This window comes from Esox lucius, chromosome 21, assembly GCF_011004845.1.
Source record: "Esox lucius isolate fEsoLuc1 chromosome 21, fEsoLuc1.pri, whole genome shotgun sequence".
Lineage (NCBI taxonomy): Eukaryota > Metazoa > Chordata > Actinopteri > Esociformes > Esocidae > Esox > Esox lucius.
In genome coordinates this window covers 8,966,589-8,985,819 of record NC_047589.1, presented here as the reverse complement: position 1 = coordinate 8,985,819, position 19,231 = coordinate 8,966,589, and the positions used below count along the sequence as shown (strand labels likewise).

At 46.1% G+C, this 19,231-nt stretch overlaps 1 protein-coding gene across 6 annotated transcripts in view; it reads right to left on the bottom strand.

Annotated features, from left to right (window-relative positions):
* slc4a2b (solute carrier family 4 member 2b) overlaps positions 1–19,231 on the bottom strand; it is a 53,286-nt gene that overhangs the window by 11,444 nt on the left and 22,611 nt on the right. For 2 of the 6 annotated variants that reach the window (XM_029116131.2, XM_029116132.2), the window contains 9 exons: positions 18,061–18,219; positions 8,777–8,939; positions 8,371–8,591; positions 7,252–7,376; positions 6,014–6,213; positions 4,138–4,274; positions 1,908–2,088; positions 1,657–1,792; positions 101–296 (listed from right to left, as the gene is read on the bottom strand). In XM_029116131.2, the coding sequence (XP_028971964.2) occupies positions 101–296; positions 1,657–1,792; positions 1,908–2,088; positions 4,138–4,274; positions 6,014–6,213; positions 7,252–7,376; positions 8,371–8,591; positions 8,777–8,939; positions 18,061–18,090 (1,389 nt within the window). In that variant the 5' untranslated portion in view covers positions 18,091–18,219. Of the gene's footprint in view, positions 1–100; positions 297–1,656; positions 1,793–1,907; positions 2,089–4,137; positions 4,275–6,013; positions 6,214–7,251; positions 7,377–8,370; positions 8,592–8,776; positions 8,940–11,260; positions 11,336–16,693; positions 17,078–18,060; positions 18,220–19,231 lie in introns of those variants that run through there. The other 4 variants (XM_029116134.2, XM_029116129.2, XM_029116133.2 and 1 more) reach the window with 4 other exon arrangements.

Sequence of the window (19,231 nt, the reverse complement as noted above, 5' to 3'; positions counted from 1 at the left end):
TCATTTCATATCGAGTTACCTGGAGTACGGAGCCAAAATGCATGCTCATGTCCAAATACTTCTGGACTGTACATTCATCGCCACCCTCCGCTGTGCCTACCTGCAGGTCGGACTTATCCATGTCGATACGCGTCTCCTGCTCCCCCGAGCCCATGAGGGGGTCAGTGACGGAGGGCTCCGGCTGGTTGTGGAGGTGGTTGGAGCTGTGCTGGTGGGGCAGCAGGCTGCCCAGGCTGGCAGCAGAGATGTTCCTGGGGAAAGGACTGAGGGGGTGCTCCTTCTCGTCGCTCGGGTGACTGCGGGGGGAGGGAGGCAAAGGCACAGAGAGGTTGAGCAGGAGATACAAAGGGTGCGAGAGGGCGAGGTGCGGCCTACGAGCAGGTGTTGGAGGGGGGGGCACAGAGACATGCAAAGATCAATAATTGTGTGAATTGACAGGGTTAGCTGACATGGCATCAGATTGTCAGAGTATGTTTTTATAATCCTGCCCCAGACAACGGATGCTTAACGTCCACGCAAATGCAGGATTCTTCAGAGGTAAAACTTTGCTTCAGCTGCAATTATCCAGCTTCTCCTGACCAGACTGCAGCGATGAACTGAGAAGCACCTTCATCTGGGACTCGGACTGTCTTTTGTAACTTGTAGAAAAGGAGGAACAGACCGAGGAACGCATTGGCAAGCTATTAAATGAGTCTATTGATTAATAAATGCTAATGAAAGATATGTACATTCTTCCTCTGTCCTAAATCGTGTTTGAGTAATGACATTATTACTTATTTCAATGAACACACATGGAAATCACCACAAAGAGGAAGAGTCTAGATTTGTAAGATGTAATTATATTTATCAATCCATGCAAAGTGGAGGAAGGATGTATTTGTATTAAGCAAAACCATATTGCTATTATTAAAAACAAATACCAGATGTCCGTTTGAGATAGCATGCCTATAATAACTCACCTTTATTGGCTAATAATTCCTAACTTTGTGATCAATTAAATCAGTAGGATCACACGAGTCAACTGTAGTTAGAAGCCCTGCCCACAGGCTCCACAGTGCCCCTGCATGAGAGGCCCGGGTGGAGCCAGATACTTTTTGTACCACACAGAGAAAGTTAACTTTAATGAGATATTAGGGTAAAAGTCCAGCGGTTTTATTAAATGGAACCTAGAATTACCATGTTGGTGTTGGCATAGAAAGTCACCACCCCCTTTCAAAATGCTCACCTTTGTTGCCTAACAGTCTGAAATAAAAACACCAAAATCAGACTTCTTCCGGTTTTATTTACACACTGTAACCCACAATATCCCAGTGAAACAAAAATTCTTAAATAAGTCTGAAAATTCATTAAAACTAAAACAGTAAAATGCCCTTTTCCCATTTTGAAAGGGAGTGGTGACTTTCTATACCCACCATAAGAAAAATACTTTCCAATCGTTTTTCTATGAAGAGTGCTGAAAAGCAGCTGTTCTGTTTCAGAATAGTTTGGGCGGTTAATCAGTCATTGAAAATGTTAAATGTTAAGGGACAAGTCAACAACACTACCTGGGTACAAGTTAACAGAATATTTGCTTTTAACGTGACATTTTCAATGGACATGTCCTTTACGATTGTCAACTGTCATAGACGGTGTATTGGTACACTGGCGATAATGTACCTGTGTTTGAGCAGCAGGGCTCGGAGCACGTTGGCGCGATCCTCCGCCTTGATCTGGTCTGAGATGATCATCTGCTCCACCACCTGGTGGGCGATGCCAGGCAGGGTCTTCTGGTCCAGGTCCAACAACACCGCCCCTGAGTGGCGACACAGCCCGCTGGGGTCAAGGCAGAGCAGGCATCGCGCTCCCACAGTCTCCCGTCATTATCCCCCCCTCGCCCCATTTCTCTCTCTCCATCTCTACTTTCTCACCGTGGGAGATGGTCTTACGGAGCTCCAGCAGGCTGCGGAAGGACAGCGAGGCCACGTGGGGTTTGCCCCACCGGTCAGTCTCCTCCTCCACGTCCTCCTCAAATTTGATCCAACGGGCGGTCTCCCTCCACTGCATCTCCTGGTTCTTGTCCATGATCAGCTCGTTAAGCTCCACAAACACCTGATGAGGAGGACACGGGTGGCGATTAAAGTGATAGTTCACCCAAATTCCATATTGGCTTCCTTTCCTTGTAACCAGTCAATGGACAAAGTAAGACAACAATCCATGCTTATGTATGTCTTTACTTATCTATTTGTCTCCCAATGCAAACTTTTTTTGAGCATGTTTGTCTAACAAACAATCCAAGTCAATATCCCAGATGTTAGCATTTTCTTAGCACACACATTAATGTCTTCAAAGCCTGAATTTTTCAACTGTCCACCTTTCCAACCAAATTGTTGAGCAAGTTTGAGCTGATTAAGCAAGTACAAGAATAGCTGTAATAAAACACGGCAACCTGCCTTGGTTCAGATGTTTTGATTCATATTCCTATAAAAATGAGTTGGTTTGGAAATATTGCTAGGTCATAAAATGCTAGCTACTTTAAAGGTAGTCAAGTCATTGACTTCATCACTTAGACATGTTCATTTGGTTTAATTCTTGACAATGTGAAGTGCCAAATCTGTTGGCATTTTGCCTTGGAACTTTAGCCTCCTGAAAACCATGATGCACTCGGCACAAGACAATTCAAAATAATTTCTAATTCATTATCTCTGTGTTAGTTGAGCTTACCTGGCTGAATTGGACCCTCCAAGCAAGCTACGACAAACGCTCAAAGCTTATGGAAGATTGCAGATAGTATTTGAACCCTGGTTCACACTGTTCTCTTCACACAATCATAGCCAAGTGTTACTCAGTTAATTTGTGAAATGACAATTTTCAGAATGCTCTATCCAGCGTCTATCTTCTACAAACATCCCAAAACTGAGGAGTATAAATATATTAGAAATAGTAAAAGCTAAATCAATTGCTGTATATTACACCATACAGCCCTATCATTCCTGTTAAAGAGAAACCAATCCAACTCAATGCTGAAGAGTTAGTGGTGTGATCCAACCCACAACAACTTGTTTTAGTAGCACGCCAACGAAAACTGACGGTAACGAGTAATCATATTGTACCTCAACGTGCAGACCCCCCCCCCACACACACATTCCTGGAACCTGTATTTGGCCAGCTAATCCGCCTCACCTTCTGAGACCGGGCCATATGGCCGGAGTAGTCCAGTAGGACCATGCTGGCCAGCCGAGGCGCAGAGTGGGAGAGACCTGGCAGCGGTAAGGACTGAAGAGGAGGAGAAGGTGTGGGCTCAGCACACGGACTACTGGCGCTGTCCCGCGCACAGAGCAGGGGACCCTGACATCTCCCTGCTCAAAAACACACACGCTCTCTGTAGCTTGTGCGCACACTCTCTACCCTGAGAGGAACCTGTTGTTTACCTGGCTGTTAAGGCCCTGGCGGTGTGTGTGTGTGTGTTAATAAAACATGGCTTCCTCATTTTGGGTCAGTGTCTCGTTACCTGAGCTCCACTCTGCCCCTTTGGGTGTGGGTGAAAGGAAAGATCTCATTCATTCATTTTTAATTGTGTCCTGCCCGCTCTCCATCCACAAGTGATACTGCGCCAAAATTCAGACAGGGAATGAGAAAAAATTATATAATAATAGTAGTCTGGATTTTCTCATTTTTCCAAGCACAGACAGAAGTAAAAAAATCGTGCCGGGGAATCAAAATCAAACAAAATGTAAAAATATATAATAAGGAATAATTGCTAAAAATATTGAACCTAGGTCTTCTAGATTCTGAGTTCTATTTCACATTGGTGTAATACATGTGTGAAATTAGTTTTTTGAATGTCCCACTCTTCCTGACACCCTCAGAAAGTAGGGTCACAGCCAGGTGATAAGCCATTATTCACTGCGACCCTGAAGCAACTAGGGTCACTCAAGGGCCGAATCCCCAGGAATTCCATCCAACACCCTTTTTAATTACCGATGTTCTGAACCACTATACTACCTACCACCCAAGAGAAACCGATGCTGCGCGTATGTTCTAAAAAGGAGGAACGTATGCCTTTCAAACTTCAAACACGTCTGAAACAAGGTACGATGTGATGTGGTCCAAGCTTTAGTAAAAAAGCGGGTACTCCTGGCAGTCTTTTCAGCGCCTCACCTCATGTGGGGTCCGGTCCTTTTTTTGACTACGTGTACTGGTCTCTGTGTGGTCCTTGCCGACGTGAACCACTTGGCCCTTGGTGCTCTTCCTGAACAGGTGTCTCCGTACCCCGGGGACATCCTCAAACCGATGACCTAAAGACAGTGGACAGGAGGAGGTAGTGAGGAAAAGGTTACATTTACAGCGTATGTGCTGCCATCTCAAAAGAACATTTCACCACCACCGCCAATTAATTGCAGCGGTGTAGCGTTTCTGCAAAAACAGTGATCCTGTCAGCATGGAGTTGGAGACATTTGGACCAACCCCCACCATTCCAGGCACCTGCTCAGAGGCCAGGCTGCTTTCTTTTGTTCACCTGGCCCTGATGTGGGGTGGCCCAGTAGGCTCCAAGATGTGTCCAACCAGAGGAGTGTGCGGGCGTTTGAGTAGCCTTGGAGTGGAACTCTTGAACAAGAGAAGCTTGAAAGTGGGCGTATTGCTGTCGTAAAGCTGGCATGGGCGCTAGGAACTGTGACCTCTACCCATCTGAAGCTCTAGCCGTTGCGTGTCCAGGACTGGAGCTCGGTGAAAAGCGGAAAAAGTTGCCATTCCTTGACTACTACCTGACCTTTTTGGGGTAGAAACCGTCCAAGCGCATTAGCTAGCGGAGGCGCTAACAACGGCAAGGTTGAACAAAAGGCTAAGGAGACAGTGATCTAATAATTCTGATCGTCGAGCAGCGGCCAGCCACAGGGGCACTTTCCCAGGCTGCTTTGCAGCGCTGGGAAGCTGATAAGACAATATTCCGTGAAGGAGACTCCTGACGCTGTCTGTCAGGGGCCGTCACAAAGGCAACCCCGTCTTTGTCACGTAGCCCCGTGTGGACGCTGGACCTACGAGAAATCATCCACTATGCATCTCACATGTTGTTCTTTCAAAAGCCCCTCCCCAGTGCTTTATTGGCACTGAGGAACCAGGAAGGGCATCTTTCCCAATTAGCCACCGGGTTGACACGGGCCTGGTTCCAGGGGCCTCAGCTGACAGCGGGAACAGGCTAATTTAATTAGAGGACTTCGCTCCAGTCCTGTCAATTTTTCGCCGGACTCTCTGTTAAGCTGCCACTGTCCACTGTGGGGTCGACCCCCCTGACGTAAATTGTCCCTGGTGTACCTCGATCCAGGAACGTCATATTGCAGCAGGGGGTCACTCACGGTGACCCTCGTTAATGTACCCCTGTGTGCTTCCTTCTCCCGCTCATAGTGTTCAGAGCATTCCGACCTTTAGAAGAGCCAAATACTTTCTTTGTTTAATCATGGTGCTTGACTGGAAAGATAATAACGTGGGATAGCACCCGGGCCTGAATTCAGCGCACGAGCAGTTTAATGCACAAACACAAAGAGCAAGATATTAAGCTCGTGATGAAGTCAAATTTAAAAGGACATCTCCAAAAGTTCATCTGGCTGACCTGTTGACTGCGGCCCTCAAAAGGTTAGGGAGAGTTTAGATTCATAAGTCAGGGAAAGTTTAATTCAAAGCACTGGGCCTCCAAATAAATCTTCCAATGGAACAAACCTCTTGTTAATGTACAAAAACTTTAAACATAACGTCACACTGCCTATACAAAAATAGAACCCACATGTCTTCTTGGCACGGAGTTCTATGTTAAATTTAATTAAAGTAAGCAGTAAAGCATTTCTTCAGTTCAGTGGACAGCAAATGAAGGGATACAGGAAGGAGTGGCTTCCCGCACCCAGATCAATCCTAATCATGGACTAAGCATTGTCAAAGGAGACTCATCGTCCCTTTTTACTTCCCGATTGGGTTTAATCTGTAAACTGGCACAAAATGGCTATGTGGACGTTTCGCCGCCTCGCAGCGCCCCCCACCGACTCACTCTTTATGCCGTCCAGGTCGAAAGAAGCCAGGGTCTGCGCCTCGCTTTCGTCTGTGGGGATGCGCTGGTACTTGGCCTGCTCAGCGCCCGTCATGTTGCCTGTGCGCCGGCGGTCCTGCAGGTCGTAGCTGCGGCTGCCCACACGGGTCAGAGGAGTGGGGTCGGACAGGTCACTGGTGGGGGACACTGGACCGGGCTTTCTGTGGGGGGGGGGGGGGGGGGGAGAAAAAGAAAGAACACAGTTATTCATTTTAGGATGCCAATAAATCACAAACTTCATGTTTTCAGAATTAAGAAAAAAACTATGTTTTACTACAACGGTTACTTGGAAAAAAACATGAATAAACATACAGAAAGTACATTTTCAAAGAGAAAGAAAAAAGTATCCCAAAACAGTTAAGTTGCCTATTACAACTGCATGAATTGAGCAGAGGAATCCTTTCCCAAAACCTGACAAACACTTACCTTAAGATATCTAACCGAAATCAGGAGTCGATACAGGCCAATATTATGGGAAACTGGTAGGAAGTAGGAAGCTCACCCACTCATAATAACAGACCGAGACTACAGTTCCTGAGACTAAATGGTGTCTGGTGGAGAAGAGGCGTGTCATTGCGATGTTCTCTATGGATACAGTCAGACAGGTGAAATATGGCTCTGTGTTCTTGCTGGGGGATGAATCAGGCCCTATTAGATCAGAACCCTGCAGGCTGCCTGGATGCCTGGGACATAGTTACGTTGTGTTCCACAAACATTTGCTCGCTCGCAAATGCACATAAACGCACACATACACACACAAATGCTCGCACACACACACACACACAAACGCGCGCGCACACACACACACACACAAACGCGCGCACACACACACACACACAAACGCGCGCACACACACACACACACACACACACACACACACACGCACACACACACAAACGCGCGCACACACACACACACAAACGCGCGCACACACACACACACAAACGCGCGCACACACACACACACAAACGCGCGCACACACACACACACAAACGCGCGCACACACACACACACACAAACGCGCGCACACACACACACACACAAACGCGCGCACACACACACACACACAAACGCGCGCACACACACACACACACAAACGCGCGCGCAGACACACACACAAACACGTGCAGACACACACACAAACACGCGCACACACACAAACACGCGCACACACAAAGTATTTAGATTGGTCCACTCACTCGGTGGGGGTGGCATCTTCAGGTTCGGGGCTCCTGTCTGACTGGGGAACAATCTCTGGCCCCTGGATTGGATAGGGGCTGTCTGTGGTGGGTGTGGCCAAGCGATCTTCATCAAACAGAAAGAACTGTGAGGGGAGAGAGGGGGCACACGTGAGAGCCGGACCGCTTTTCGTTCACAGGCTGCGGACACCTGGCCATTTAGAGCAGCTCCTTTGGAAATAATTTGTCAAAATACCAGAATTTAGCTGTGTAAGCCACTAAAGACCAGGAAATATTACTGCAAAATATTTTCTTAGAGAATTGAAAATAATTAATATGGTACATGGTTTATAGAAATATAGAAAACCTTTAAGGCATGCAAATGTAGTAATTGGTAAATCAGGCTTTGAAAATAATTTCAGGATTTTGTTGTTACGTTGTTACAAGAGCATTGGCGTGACCGCTGGGGCAACAAGTGTTAAATGCATAAATACACACCAGCTCAGGTGAAAACCAGTCATGTTTTGCGATAGAATGTGATAGCTGTTAGTTTAACACCAACGTAACCCCGATACCACGTAAGTTAAAGGCCAAGCTTCATTCATAGACACAAATATAATAATGCCAGTAGGGCTTTCAATCTGTCGAACCACACAGAAAAAACATCTGTCCCAAATGGCACCTTAATCTGTATATAGTACACTTCTTCATTACCCGGAGCGTGGTCAAAAACAGTGCACCAAATAGGGAATAGGATGCCATCTGGAACGGAGGCCGTGTGCAGCTGTGTTAGATATGCAGATTGCCTTTTGCTAGGTCATCTTTGGTTCATGTGAATCCTGATAGAAAAACAACAACTGATTGGTGACTAGTCATGAGATGTCCACCAGTACCTGTACGGTTGGGGGATGTCTGGGCTGACACTGTCCCCTGGACTGGAAGACGAAATCAAGTTCTTTTATTTTAGAACGAGGGCGTACGGTGCCAATGGAGTGGTCAATTCACAGTTATTCACACTTCCTAATCTGACTCCGTTCCAAGACTCCGTTCCAAGATGCCGATCTCTTGTGAAACCGCAATGTTTACCACCCACCGTCAGCGAAGGCACCTGCCAACCGCGGCCGGAAACGTTGCCCTTACCTGCACATCGCTTTTGGCCACTTCAGCCTCGGCGGGATGGGTGTGGTTCTCTCCGCCCTCTTCCTCATCGTCCTCGTCCTCGTCCTCCTCAATGGTAGCGCTCCCGGTGAGGTCGGGGCTGTCCTTGTGCGCTCTGCTCTTCTTTTTCTTCCTCCTCCTCCTCCCCCCGGGGGGCAGCTTGGACAGCGGGTGGTGGATGTGGTGGGAGGAGTGGCGGTGGTCTGCCGGAGGACGGTGCAATATCAAACATTGTGTACGGCTTCCGGCGAGAGGCTAATTCAACCGGGCAAAACGACGGCTTGATATTGGCGACTCGCGATTGCGGAGGTACTTAATTCACAAATACTGCACAAATATATAGACCGGCTGCGTGTGTGTGTGTGCGCGCGCGCGCCCAGGGGCTTACACTCAAAGTCTTCCTCATTGTAGGTGCGGTGCTGCTCGTCCTGGACTCTGGGGGTGGGGCTGAGGATCTGCTGGAAGCGACGGACCCCCAGAGCTTTGTTCAAGTCCCCTTCATCCTCCTCATCAGATGGCCCTCGCAGGGACGCAGTTGACGGCACCTCTGGCTGAGAGAGGGAGAAAGGGAGAGAGGGAGGAGAGGTTCAAGATCAGTGCCGGGCCAGCGGTCTAGCGGTAACACAATGCATCACCCTACCGGAGCAGGGGGTTAAACGCCCAGCAACAATTTATTATTATGAACCCTTACAGTCATGACACGGCATATATTTCTACATATGGACGGCCTCAGGAAGTCAATCTGGTTTAACTACAGGGTTCTCATCAGGTGTCAAACCCAAAACCTTTGGATGCCAAAACAAAAAGATCAAAAACCAACCCCTTGCCAGTAAGACACACAGAATGTTAGGGTAGATGTAACCTGCATGGCAAAAAGGCCATCTGTTATAACAGATGTCAAGTCTATCAACTTCTTTGACATCAACAGAAAGGCCACATTTCAGGCTTTCACAGTATTCAGGTTCTATGTAGGAATCCCTGAAGCAACTTACATCAAACTGACACTAGAGGGAGTGCTAGCCATTCCACAGAAAGTAATCAAGCGAAAAGACTGGACCTTGTGCTTTGAACAGCACAAGTGCCTCAAATTCAACAGGCAATACACTAGAACAGGGGTATTCAAATCTGGCACTTGAAGCCAGTTCCACTCCATTTCTTCACTGCAACCCTCTAATCGGAGACTTACAGATTTAAGACACCAGGTGGGTCCAATTAACTGAGGATGTAGAACAGAAACCAGCGGGCTCCGGCCAAGGTGGGGCAAGATTTGAATACTCCTGCACTACAGGCTCCCATCAATGACTTGGACAGGGTGCGGCCGTGGATGATCCTGAGTAATGGGTGACAGGGTTCAAGTGGACATCCCAGTCAGGTCAGGTCGATATCTCACAGGACCTCTCCGTGGACTCCAGATGATTCCCATACTTCTGTAGCCTTGCGCTGGCACACCAGATTTGATCAGCGTATCGATATACTGGCCCTCGACTCGTGGAATCACGTGTTCGGTTCAGGGCTACAACAACTGTGTGAAACGTCAGGTGGTCCCGGATGAGGGCAAGGAACCCAGGAGGTAAGTCATTTGTTTCGCCCTGCAGCAGGGTGCTACATCGAGCTGCAGACCTCCTCTGCCAGAACATGTTTTGATAAGGACAGGCTGCAGAGGTTGAGCAGCGGGTGAATTCGATCCCAACAAAGAGATGGATCCTTTCTCCTCGTCTCCTATGTCCAGCACCTAAGTTAAAGCAGATGTTGCCATGGATATAGCAGAGATTGTGCAGCTCCTTCCAGAGTTGAGTGGGCTCCCCTCCTGCAACACCGGCCAAACAGACACGGCACAGTGCCTCAATTGATGCCCCCCCAGACCCTTTCGCAGGCTGTTATACGCGTCATCAGTAGATTAAATTCTACCTTGCGCTCGATGGGGTCAGAGGAAAGAAAATTGGTTTATATTGGCTCCAGCTCGCTCTCCCCATCAGACTGTATGAAGACGGTCTGGAAAATGGTCCTAACCACCTATCACACCAAATAACAGGACTTCTTTTTTTTAATAAGAAAGAAATGTGGTAAGCACACCTATTTCAATGCATGACACACAGCAATGGCTACTGTGTCATGAATTCATGCTAAGACAACCGGACACACAACACAAAACAGAAGTAAAACAGAACTTTATTGACAAAGCTGAAAGTTTAAGAGTTATAGGATTGAGTGTTGCCCAAGAGATTTTAAATATTGACCCAAGGGAAAACTCCTGTTTGACCTTCAGCAGGTAGGCTGCATGGGCCTCACCGATTCAGCGACATCCAGTCATTTCCAGTCATAGCACACAAATCCATATCGCAATAAATTGTCTGAATTGATGCAATTTTGATAAAGCAATGTGGTTGAGGCAATCATTTTCAGATGACTGCCGAAGGCTCCAATTAAAGTAGCTTTCTGTAACAGTCTTCAGCTGTTTGACCTGTAAACGAAAGGACAATCTACTCCAGAACGTTTTAAAGTCTGTAGTCATTTCGAATATAACTAGTACCTGAATGCAAGCTGCTGGGCGCCTTTGTTCGTTTCAGACTGCCTAGGAACTTCATGAACAGCGAAGACAAATGTTTGTCTATTAGAGTAAACTCTCACATTGCTTCACAGTCAATCTCTAGAGTTGGAGTAGATGTGCTAGGGATTGCAAGAGAGGTGAAACTATTTCCCACAACCAAAAACAGCCATAACAAGACAGAGACAGTCAGGCTTAACCATTGGAATAACCGAGCAAAGGTGCGCCATGCCAAGGCAAATCCATCCAAGGAAAATAAGTGAAATCAAAGCAAAGGAGCCATTGTTACAAAAATCTCTACTTATCAGTTTGCGCTGGGGAACTTACCTTACTCATGGTGACCGGAGGTTTGAGCGTTGAAGTCAAGAGCGATATTCTGAAGGCAATGCCCTCAACTGAGTACAAATAGACAATGTAGTGCTCTGAATCTCAACACCTCTATACAACACAGGAATGAGTAAAGAGCCGTCTCCACGCGCCCACCCCAGCCACATGATGCCCTAATCGTGCCCATATCTCTCAGCCTGGCGATATCTTTTATGATTGCTGGTGTTATAGAATAAACAAGACGGCATTCAGCACAGTTTGGAGGACAAACCAAACGCAAATGAAAGGACAAGCCGTGTTTGAACGGCTCTTAAACAATGCCTTACATTAATCTCCCTGGTTTCAACTTTGGTCTATGTCAATGTTGACCAAGGTGTTTCAGGGCCCACATCTCTGTCGGAAGCCTTTGAGTTGGCTGGGGATTATGCATATAAAGAGATACTGTGCCTAATCTATATATCCTCAGGTTGACTACACGCCTTGGTATCCACATTGTGTCAATGTGACATTCTAGTTACATGAGAAAACAACCAACATTAAAATGTTTTCATTATTCACAAGTAGAATTAACGCGCATTGTTGCAGTGAAATTACATTTCTGAGCTTGGACTATGTCGGACAAAACATTGGCAGTGTAGCAGTTGACTGGTTTTAAAGTAACCTTTGACAATTGATGGCTGTTGAGTAGCAGGGCTGTTAAGGGAAGGACATGGGCGGAAGCAAGGAGACTGTGTACATATTCTGTACGTGTGAAAAGGTTAGACATCTTTTCTTTGTAGAGACTCAGTACTGTGGTAAGAGAGGACATGCATTGCACGTGTGCTGTACAGTCCAGTGAAAGAGCAGTTCTCCCTCCGTGCAGTCCCATATTTACATGTATCCACGGAGAGATTAGATGGAACATGTTTAGAGGTCAACCGTTGGCGGGTTTCAACCGCTTGGCTTGTTAGAGGACAATGATACAATCATTGTGTGTCTTTGGAAGCCTTCAAAAGGTTCCATTTAAGTGGCTTTTAACATTTAAAGGCTTGTTCTCCAGCACCCGCCTAGGACTGCATTAAAAGGTGCTGAGTGCACCGATGGGAGAGGAGCAGAACAGGGGTGGACATGCTGTGTGCTTTCTGCCTTTGTCTTAGCCGGGAGAAAGAGGGAAACGGGAAACAATGTAGAACACTTTGATCGCCGGGGGCAACCACGAGGTTCTCAGGTACGTAACAACCAGAGACTGGTGATAAGCACGGCAAACATCAACAGACCTTCCTGCATAGCAACAGCTTAGGTCTGGTTGCGCCGAAGGTTTGCCGACGGCCAAATCAGAAAATGAAAGGTGTAACTTAGGAAGTCTTAATTGCAGTCAAAATAAAAACATCTAGGCTGGGCCTGCCATCAAAGCAGCTGCCCCTGGGGCACATATACAGACGTGCTCAAATTTGTTTGTACCCCTACATCTCATCGAAATAATGCTTAATTCCTCCTGAAAAGTGATGAAATTGAAAGCTATTTTATCATGTATACTTGCATGCCTTTGGTATGTCATAGAATAAAGCAAAGAAGCTGTGAAAAGAGATGATTTATTGCTTATTCTACAAAGATATTCTAAAATGGCCTGGACACATTTGTTGGTATCCCTTAGAAAAGATAATAAATAACTGGATCATAGTTATATATCAAACTAATTTGTTTATTTAATTAGTATCACACGTCTCCAATCTTGTAATCAGTCATTCAGCTTATTTCAATGGAGAAAAGTTGTCACTGTGCTGTTAAATATCATTGTGTGCACCACTCTGAACAGGGAACAGAGAAAGCAAAGAAGAGAGTTGTCTGAGGAGATCAGAAAGAAAATAATAGACAAGCATGGTAAAGGTAAAGGCTACAAGACCATCTCCAAGCAGCTCGATGTCCCTGTGACAACAGTTGCAAATATTATTAAGAAGTTTAAGGTCCATGGAACTGTAGCCAACCTCCCTGGGCGCGGCCGCAAGAGGAAAATCGACCCCAGATTGAACAGAAGGATAGTGTGAATGGTAGAAAAATAACCAAGGATAACTGCCAAAGAGATGCAAGCTGAACTCCAAGGTGAAGGTACGTCAGTTTCTGATCACACCATCCGTCGCTTTTTGAGCGAAAGTGGGCTCCATGGAAGAAGACCCAGGAGGACTCCACTTTTGAAAGAAGAACATAAAAAAGCAAGACTGGAATTTGCTAAAATGCATATTGACATAGCCACAATCCTTCTAGGGGAATGTCCTTTGGACAGATGAGTCAAAACTGGAGCTTTTTGGCAAGTCACATCAGCTCTATGTTCACCGACGAAAAAATTAAGCTTTCAAAGAAAAGAACACCATACCTACAGTGAAACATGGAGGAGGCTCGGTTATTATTTGGGGCTGCTTTGCTGCGCCTGGCACAGGGTGCCTTGAATCTGTGCAGGCCACAATGAAATCTCAAGACTATCAAGGCATTTTGGAGCGAAACGTACTGCCCAGTGTCAGAAAGCTCGGTCTCAGTCGCAGGTCGTGGGTCCTCCAATAGGATAATGACCCAAAACACACAGCTAAAAGCACCCAAGAATGGATAAGAACAAAACATTGGACTATTCTGAAGTGGCCTTCTATGAGTCCTGATCTGAATCCTATCGAACATCTATGGAAAGAGCTGAAACTTGCAGTCTGGAGAAGGCACCCATCAAACCTGAGACAGCTGGAGCAGTTTGCTCAGGAGGAGTGGGCCAAACTACCTGTTAACAGGTGCAGAAGTCTCATTGAGAGCCACAGAAAACATTTGATTGCAGTGATTGCCTCTAAAGGTTGTGCAACGGAATATTAGGTTAGCGGTCCCATCATTTTTGTCCGTGCCATTTTCATTTGTTTTCTTATTTACAATATTATGTTGAATAAAAAAATATGTAATAAACAATGGTGATGCCAATTACTTTTGTCAGTTTCAAGTTATTTCAGGGAAAATTGTGTATTCTTAATTTTTTGTGGAGGGGTACCAACAACAGCCAACTGCGTCAACCACACCCCATTGCTTACTACATATCAATGGCAGACAGCATTGAGAAGAAAGGGGAATACAAAAAAAAAACGGGTGAACAACGAAATGTGTGGCATGAGAAACCCAATCGGTCTTGTAGAATGTGACACAAAGGGGAAGCTTTTCAATATCCAATGACACGCTGGCATGCGGAGTACACAAGGGGATACGACAAGATGAGGACGGCTGAAATATTAATGGCCGTCACGCAACGCGGCCTGTTTAGCGTTCCCCGGGTTACACGCAAACCTACCGGTGTAATGAGTAGTCAGCCGGTCACCTATCCGTTACAGAGGCCGCGGGGAGGATTAGCGCAGGCGAGAGAACGCTCCGATCCCACACACTCAGCAACACTCGGGGCAGAGGTTAAGTTATGCGGCGGCTAATGTCGTAAGCGATCGTGTCTGTCAGGCCATTACATTCCTGCAGCGGCAAGCCAGACGAGGACCTCGTGTGATTCTGTTGGTGGGGGGGGGGGGGGTCGTCAAGGGAAACGCCTAGAGTCTGAACAGTATCTAGGAGAGCGGTTTACTTCTTCCGCGTGTCAAGGTAGTTTAATCAGGTCGACGTGACTCACTTGTTGCTCGCCTTTCACTATGACTGGTTACATCCAACATTGCGCCTAACACTATTGGGAAATAAATAAAAGGCCAGGCAGCTAGGAAGAGACTTTACGCTTATCCCATTGCAGGTTATTGAGCTAATGCTGAGGCTCATCTGCCTACACTGACAATGTGAAAGTTCTACCAGATTGACGCAAGCTACTAAGGCCATGTGAGAGACACTGGATAAGTCATTCGGTGACATGAGGAGGAGCAGAGGAGGGGGGTTTGGGTGCAGGGACTCAAATCCTAAACAAAGGCTTCCAAATTCCTGTGAGCTTCCCGTTAGCCCCACTAATGGGGTTACTTCCCTTGGGGGAGAGAAGAATCACAGATGAGTGGCATCAATCCCCTCACGCCATTCCGGGCTCCTAAACAGCACCCTATTCCCCTTAATAGTATGGCCCTACCTAGGGATACTGATGTTATTCAGGACTAGCTGTACGACACTCTTCACAAAGTTGTTCAGTTCAAGCCGGAGTCAGTTGGCAGCCAAGGTTTTACCATCAGTGCAACAGCGACGCATTAAGATTACAATGAGAATTAGTGACTTTTTGTCAATTGGCTGCTGACAAACTAACAAGACCATCACAGATGCCTCGGAAACAGACAAAGTTCCCTTTGCACTTGTCGCGTACTACAATAAACAAAAATAAAACTATTGTGTCACTAAGAACAACTCTGAAGCAAGGTATGTTTACTATATTTTTTATCGTAAGTGGTATTACGATTGAAAGAATAGGTTTTAAAATTGAGCCGTCTTAAAAACCAATACAATGCACACAGGCCATGTGGTATGTAGTAGGCACAGAACAGGAAATGAACAGCCTATTGTCTGCACACGGGAAGAGGCCCTTCCCAAGGGGATCACTGTACTATTACAATATGATGAACTGGCTTAGCCAGTATGTCCCCCATGTGCTGCAAACTCACAACTCACCTTGGCGGCTGTGTACAGAAACTCCATCCCTTGTCTGAATCGTGTTTCTCAGACCGATTTCTCTCTAGCGAACCTATTTGTCTTTTTGTTTGAAAAGCAACTTTTCACACACGTGGTCAGCACCTCTTTTTCTACCTCAGTCTCGTCGCTGGCACAGGCCATAACGGAAAAGAGCAGTGCCTCGCTGCAGAGGACAACACCCTGTTTCACAATGTTGACAGCCCCTTCCAAAATCCAAATAAGACACACGCAGACACACTACAGCACTCCCTTTCCCCTAGAATGCACACTCATTTCAAAGGTAAATAATTAACCGAGAAGAGCAAGTAAGCTCACCAGTGACAGTTTCAGACCAGTCACACAGCAAACAGACTTATCTCCAATCAGAGTCACTATCCTCACTGAGCGAATGCATGAGAAAATTGTACATCTGCAGCTACTAAGTTGTAGACACCCATGCTGGAATCCAAATGCCACAATTGCCTGTGAAGCTTAGAGAACAGGTCCGGTGGAATGAACTAGGGCAGATTGTGATTCGCAATAAGCATGTTTTGTATGTTGGACAGCAAAGAAAATGTCAGAGTGTTCAAATATGCCAAAGGTTAAATAAGGAAATGTCACAAAAAATGCAAGATGCCCAACCGACATGGTTATTTAACCTAAAGGGCTTAAATAGTACTTAGCACAATACCACTGGAACACCCTCCCATAGGCGTAGAAATGTACTTTTACTTCCATGTTTTGCATCGCAGCGCCGCGCTAGACTAGAAAGGAAGCAGTGGCATACTAACGCGCAGAGGCGAGAATCTGCGTAACAATCTTAGCGCTCAACGTGGCAAAGAGTCAACTTACCAAGAGGTGGTAGGTCATTCCTTGAGGTTTCCTGGAGTGCCATGACCACATGATTGTGTACGAAGGGACAAAAAGCAGCTGACTGAGCGGTGAACAGAAAAGCTGGGCTCGGGGGGAAAGCAGGCATTTCCTGGTGAGGCAGAATGGTGAGCGACGGTCGGGTATGCATTCAGAGGAGGGTGTGTGTCTACTGTATGTGCCTTTGCATACGTGTTCAAGCTTGTCGCAGATGAATGATGTCTGAGCGGGTGACGAACAGGCCTCGACCACAGACAACGTTCCTTTGACATTTGGCTTTCGACCAAAACAGGTTATAGAGCTGCTACAACATCTTAGTATCATTTGGAGTCATGTTTCCATAAAACCGGATGTGCATGATTGGCCTACAATTCCTTTTTAATGGGACGACCTCCGCGGCCTCTAACTCAATTCTTCTCAAAGTGACTTAGTCATTGTCCAGAGATTGTTATTTAAAGCTCCTACCGCCCTCCCCCCAATCCAAGGGACTTGAATAACATTTTAAGTAACCATTAACCTTGGCCAAGTCCAGCTGGCTTCTGCTCCGAGCTTTAACCACACAGATCCTTTAAGTTTGTGCTTCTACCAACGACGCCTTTTCATTTAGTGGTGGAGTGCACATTCGGCCGCACACGTCAAAGCCAGGCACTGGGAAGGCCCAGAAACAACGCACAATATAATTTGGATCTAACACAGCCTCTCATTCTAAATACATGCTGGCACGAAGAAAAGTGGAAGGAAGTTGTTTGGCTTGTGTAACCGTCAACATCCTCGATTCCCCCGAGCCGAATCCCTCCACCTTTCGAAGGGCATGCAGAAGGGTAGTGGGCACTTCTCTAACTGGGCCTGGGAAACATAGCGGTATAAAAAATGCTTCACAATCAAAGTAAGCAGTCCAATTTTATACAAATGTAATCTGTCTGAGGTCTGGGGATTCGACCTCAGACAGATTGGTGAGGGCATGGATTCGAATATCCTGCTCTGAGAGAAACGGTACAATCCAAAATATACCTTCCCATGCCAAAACACAGTGACCTGGAAAGGCTGACAAAGCAGAACCCGGGCCTACAGAGAATGGGTCACGTGTACAGTAAAGATAACAAGGGCACTTTGCATTTACGGATGGGAGGCTTTCTGGCAGAAAACCACTACCGTCTATTGAGAATATTGAACAATCTTAAAATAAAAACAGCCTGGATCAATAACAGAGCATTTCCTACCGACATGTGAATGATTGGCCATTACACGTCTCTTTCTTAATGTGTTCGTTTGTTCGGGGGAGCGAATTCGAATATTTAATTTGGGGTTGACTTACTCAGCTGTTTCCGAGTGTGAATGAATGTACTCACGATATTGCTGGGGGCATTGGGGTTGCTCATGGCTCCAGTCCTTTGTGAGATAGGCACTGGCGCTCTGGCTTTGTCGGGAGAGTTAGCGGGTCGGGAGCCGGCGGGGATTTAGCCCTTCTCTTTCTCACTCGGACTCAGGCAGCTTTTGGACAGCATAACCTGGGAAACAGAAAGTTTAATCTTGAAACATAAACCGTTCTCGTTGTCATTAGCACTTATCTTATCTTAAGATAGCTAGGTGACAGAATCCTATAGCATAGTTAAAGGAAGTAGGCGTTCACTCATTAAAGTAGTTATCAGCCAAATCAAGTCTGGACTCAACGGGAGCCATCTTATTTTTTTACACAGCGCAATAAACCGATACTTGCTAAACACAAAGGTCATGGCGGCTTCCTCTGGGGGGGGTTAGGATAGAAAATTTGTAGTTCATCTCCAATTCCTGCCTGTAGGCAGAAGCAATCTGAGCTAGCATTGAAATAATCACAGGGCCTAAATAACCCTTTCATTCAAAGCCTGAGACCCACAAATGCAACCATTCTGTGAATTATTAGCCACCATTTTGTCTTTTTTGTTTACATTCCAAATGTAATATGCGTCAACCTTGTTGCTGGCATGACGTATTTATTTTTAGCGATGAGGTGCCATTTTCACAAACTAAACTTATTTGTCTTACACCATCTCTACACATAGCATTGTTTCACTGTTGGCAGAAAGAGCAGGCATCTCTCAAATGGCTGGTCGTTAAGTGGGAGCAGTTCACCAAAGGTTGACAGGGTTAGCATTAGAAATTAGAAAGTTTTATCTATCAGTAACTGCAAAGTAAAGGAAGAGTATTCCAACAATGAACAGACTTAGCTTTTGAGTTTTGTGGTGCTACTCAGTCATCAAACCACAAAATAAAACTCTATATAAATCACCTTGCAACCACGCAAAATATACAAAAAGCAGTAGTGGCTCAATAACACTGCTTAATTATGTTTCTGAAAGAATCCCAAAGTTCCTATGCAAACAGGATACAACAACCCCATGTCAAGGTGTGTGTGAAGGTGTCCCTGTCAAGGGTCACTTCCTGTCCAACTTAACTTCCACGCCAACACTGAAGGTCGTAACCCCCGCAGTCTGATAAGGAACAGATAAGGGCCTTCTACTGTGGTAAGTGGCAGCGCGTGGC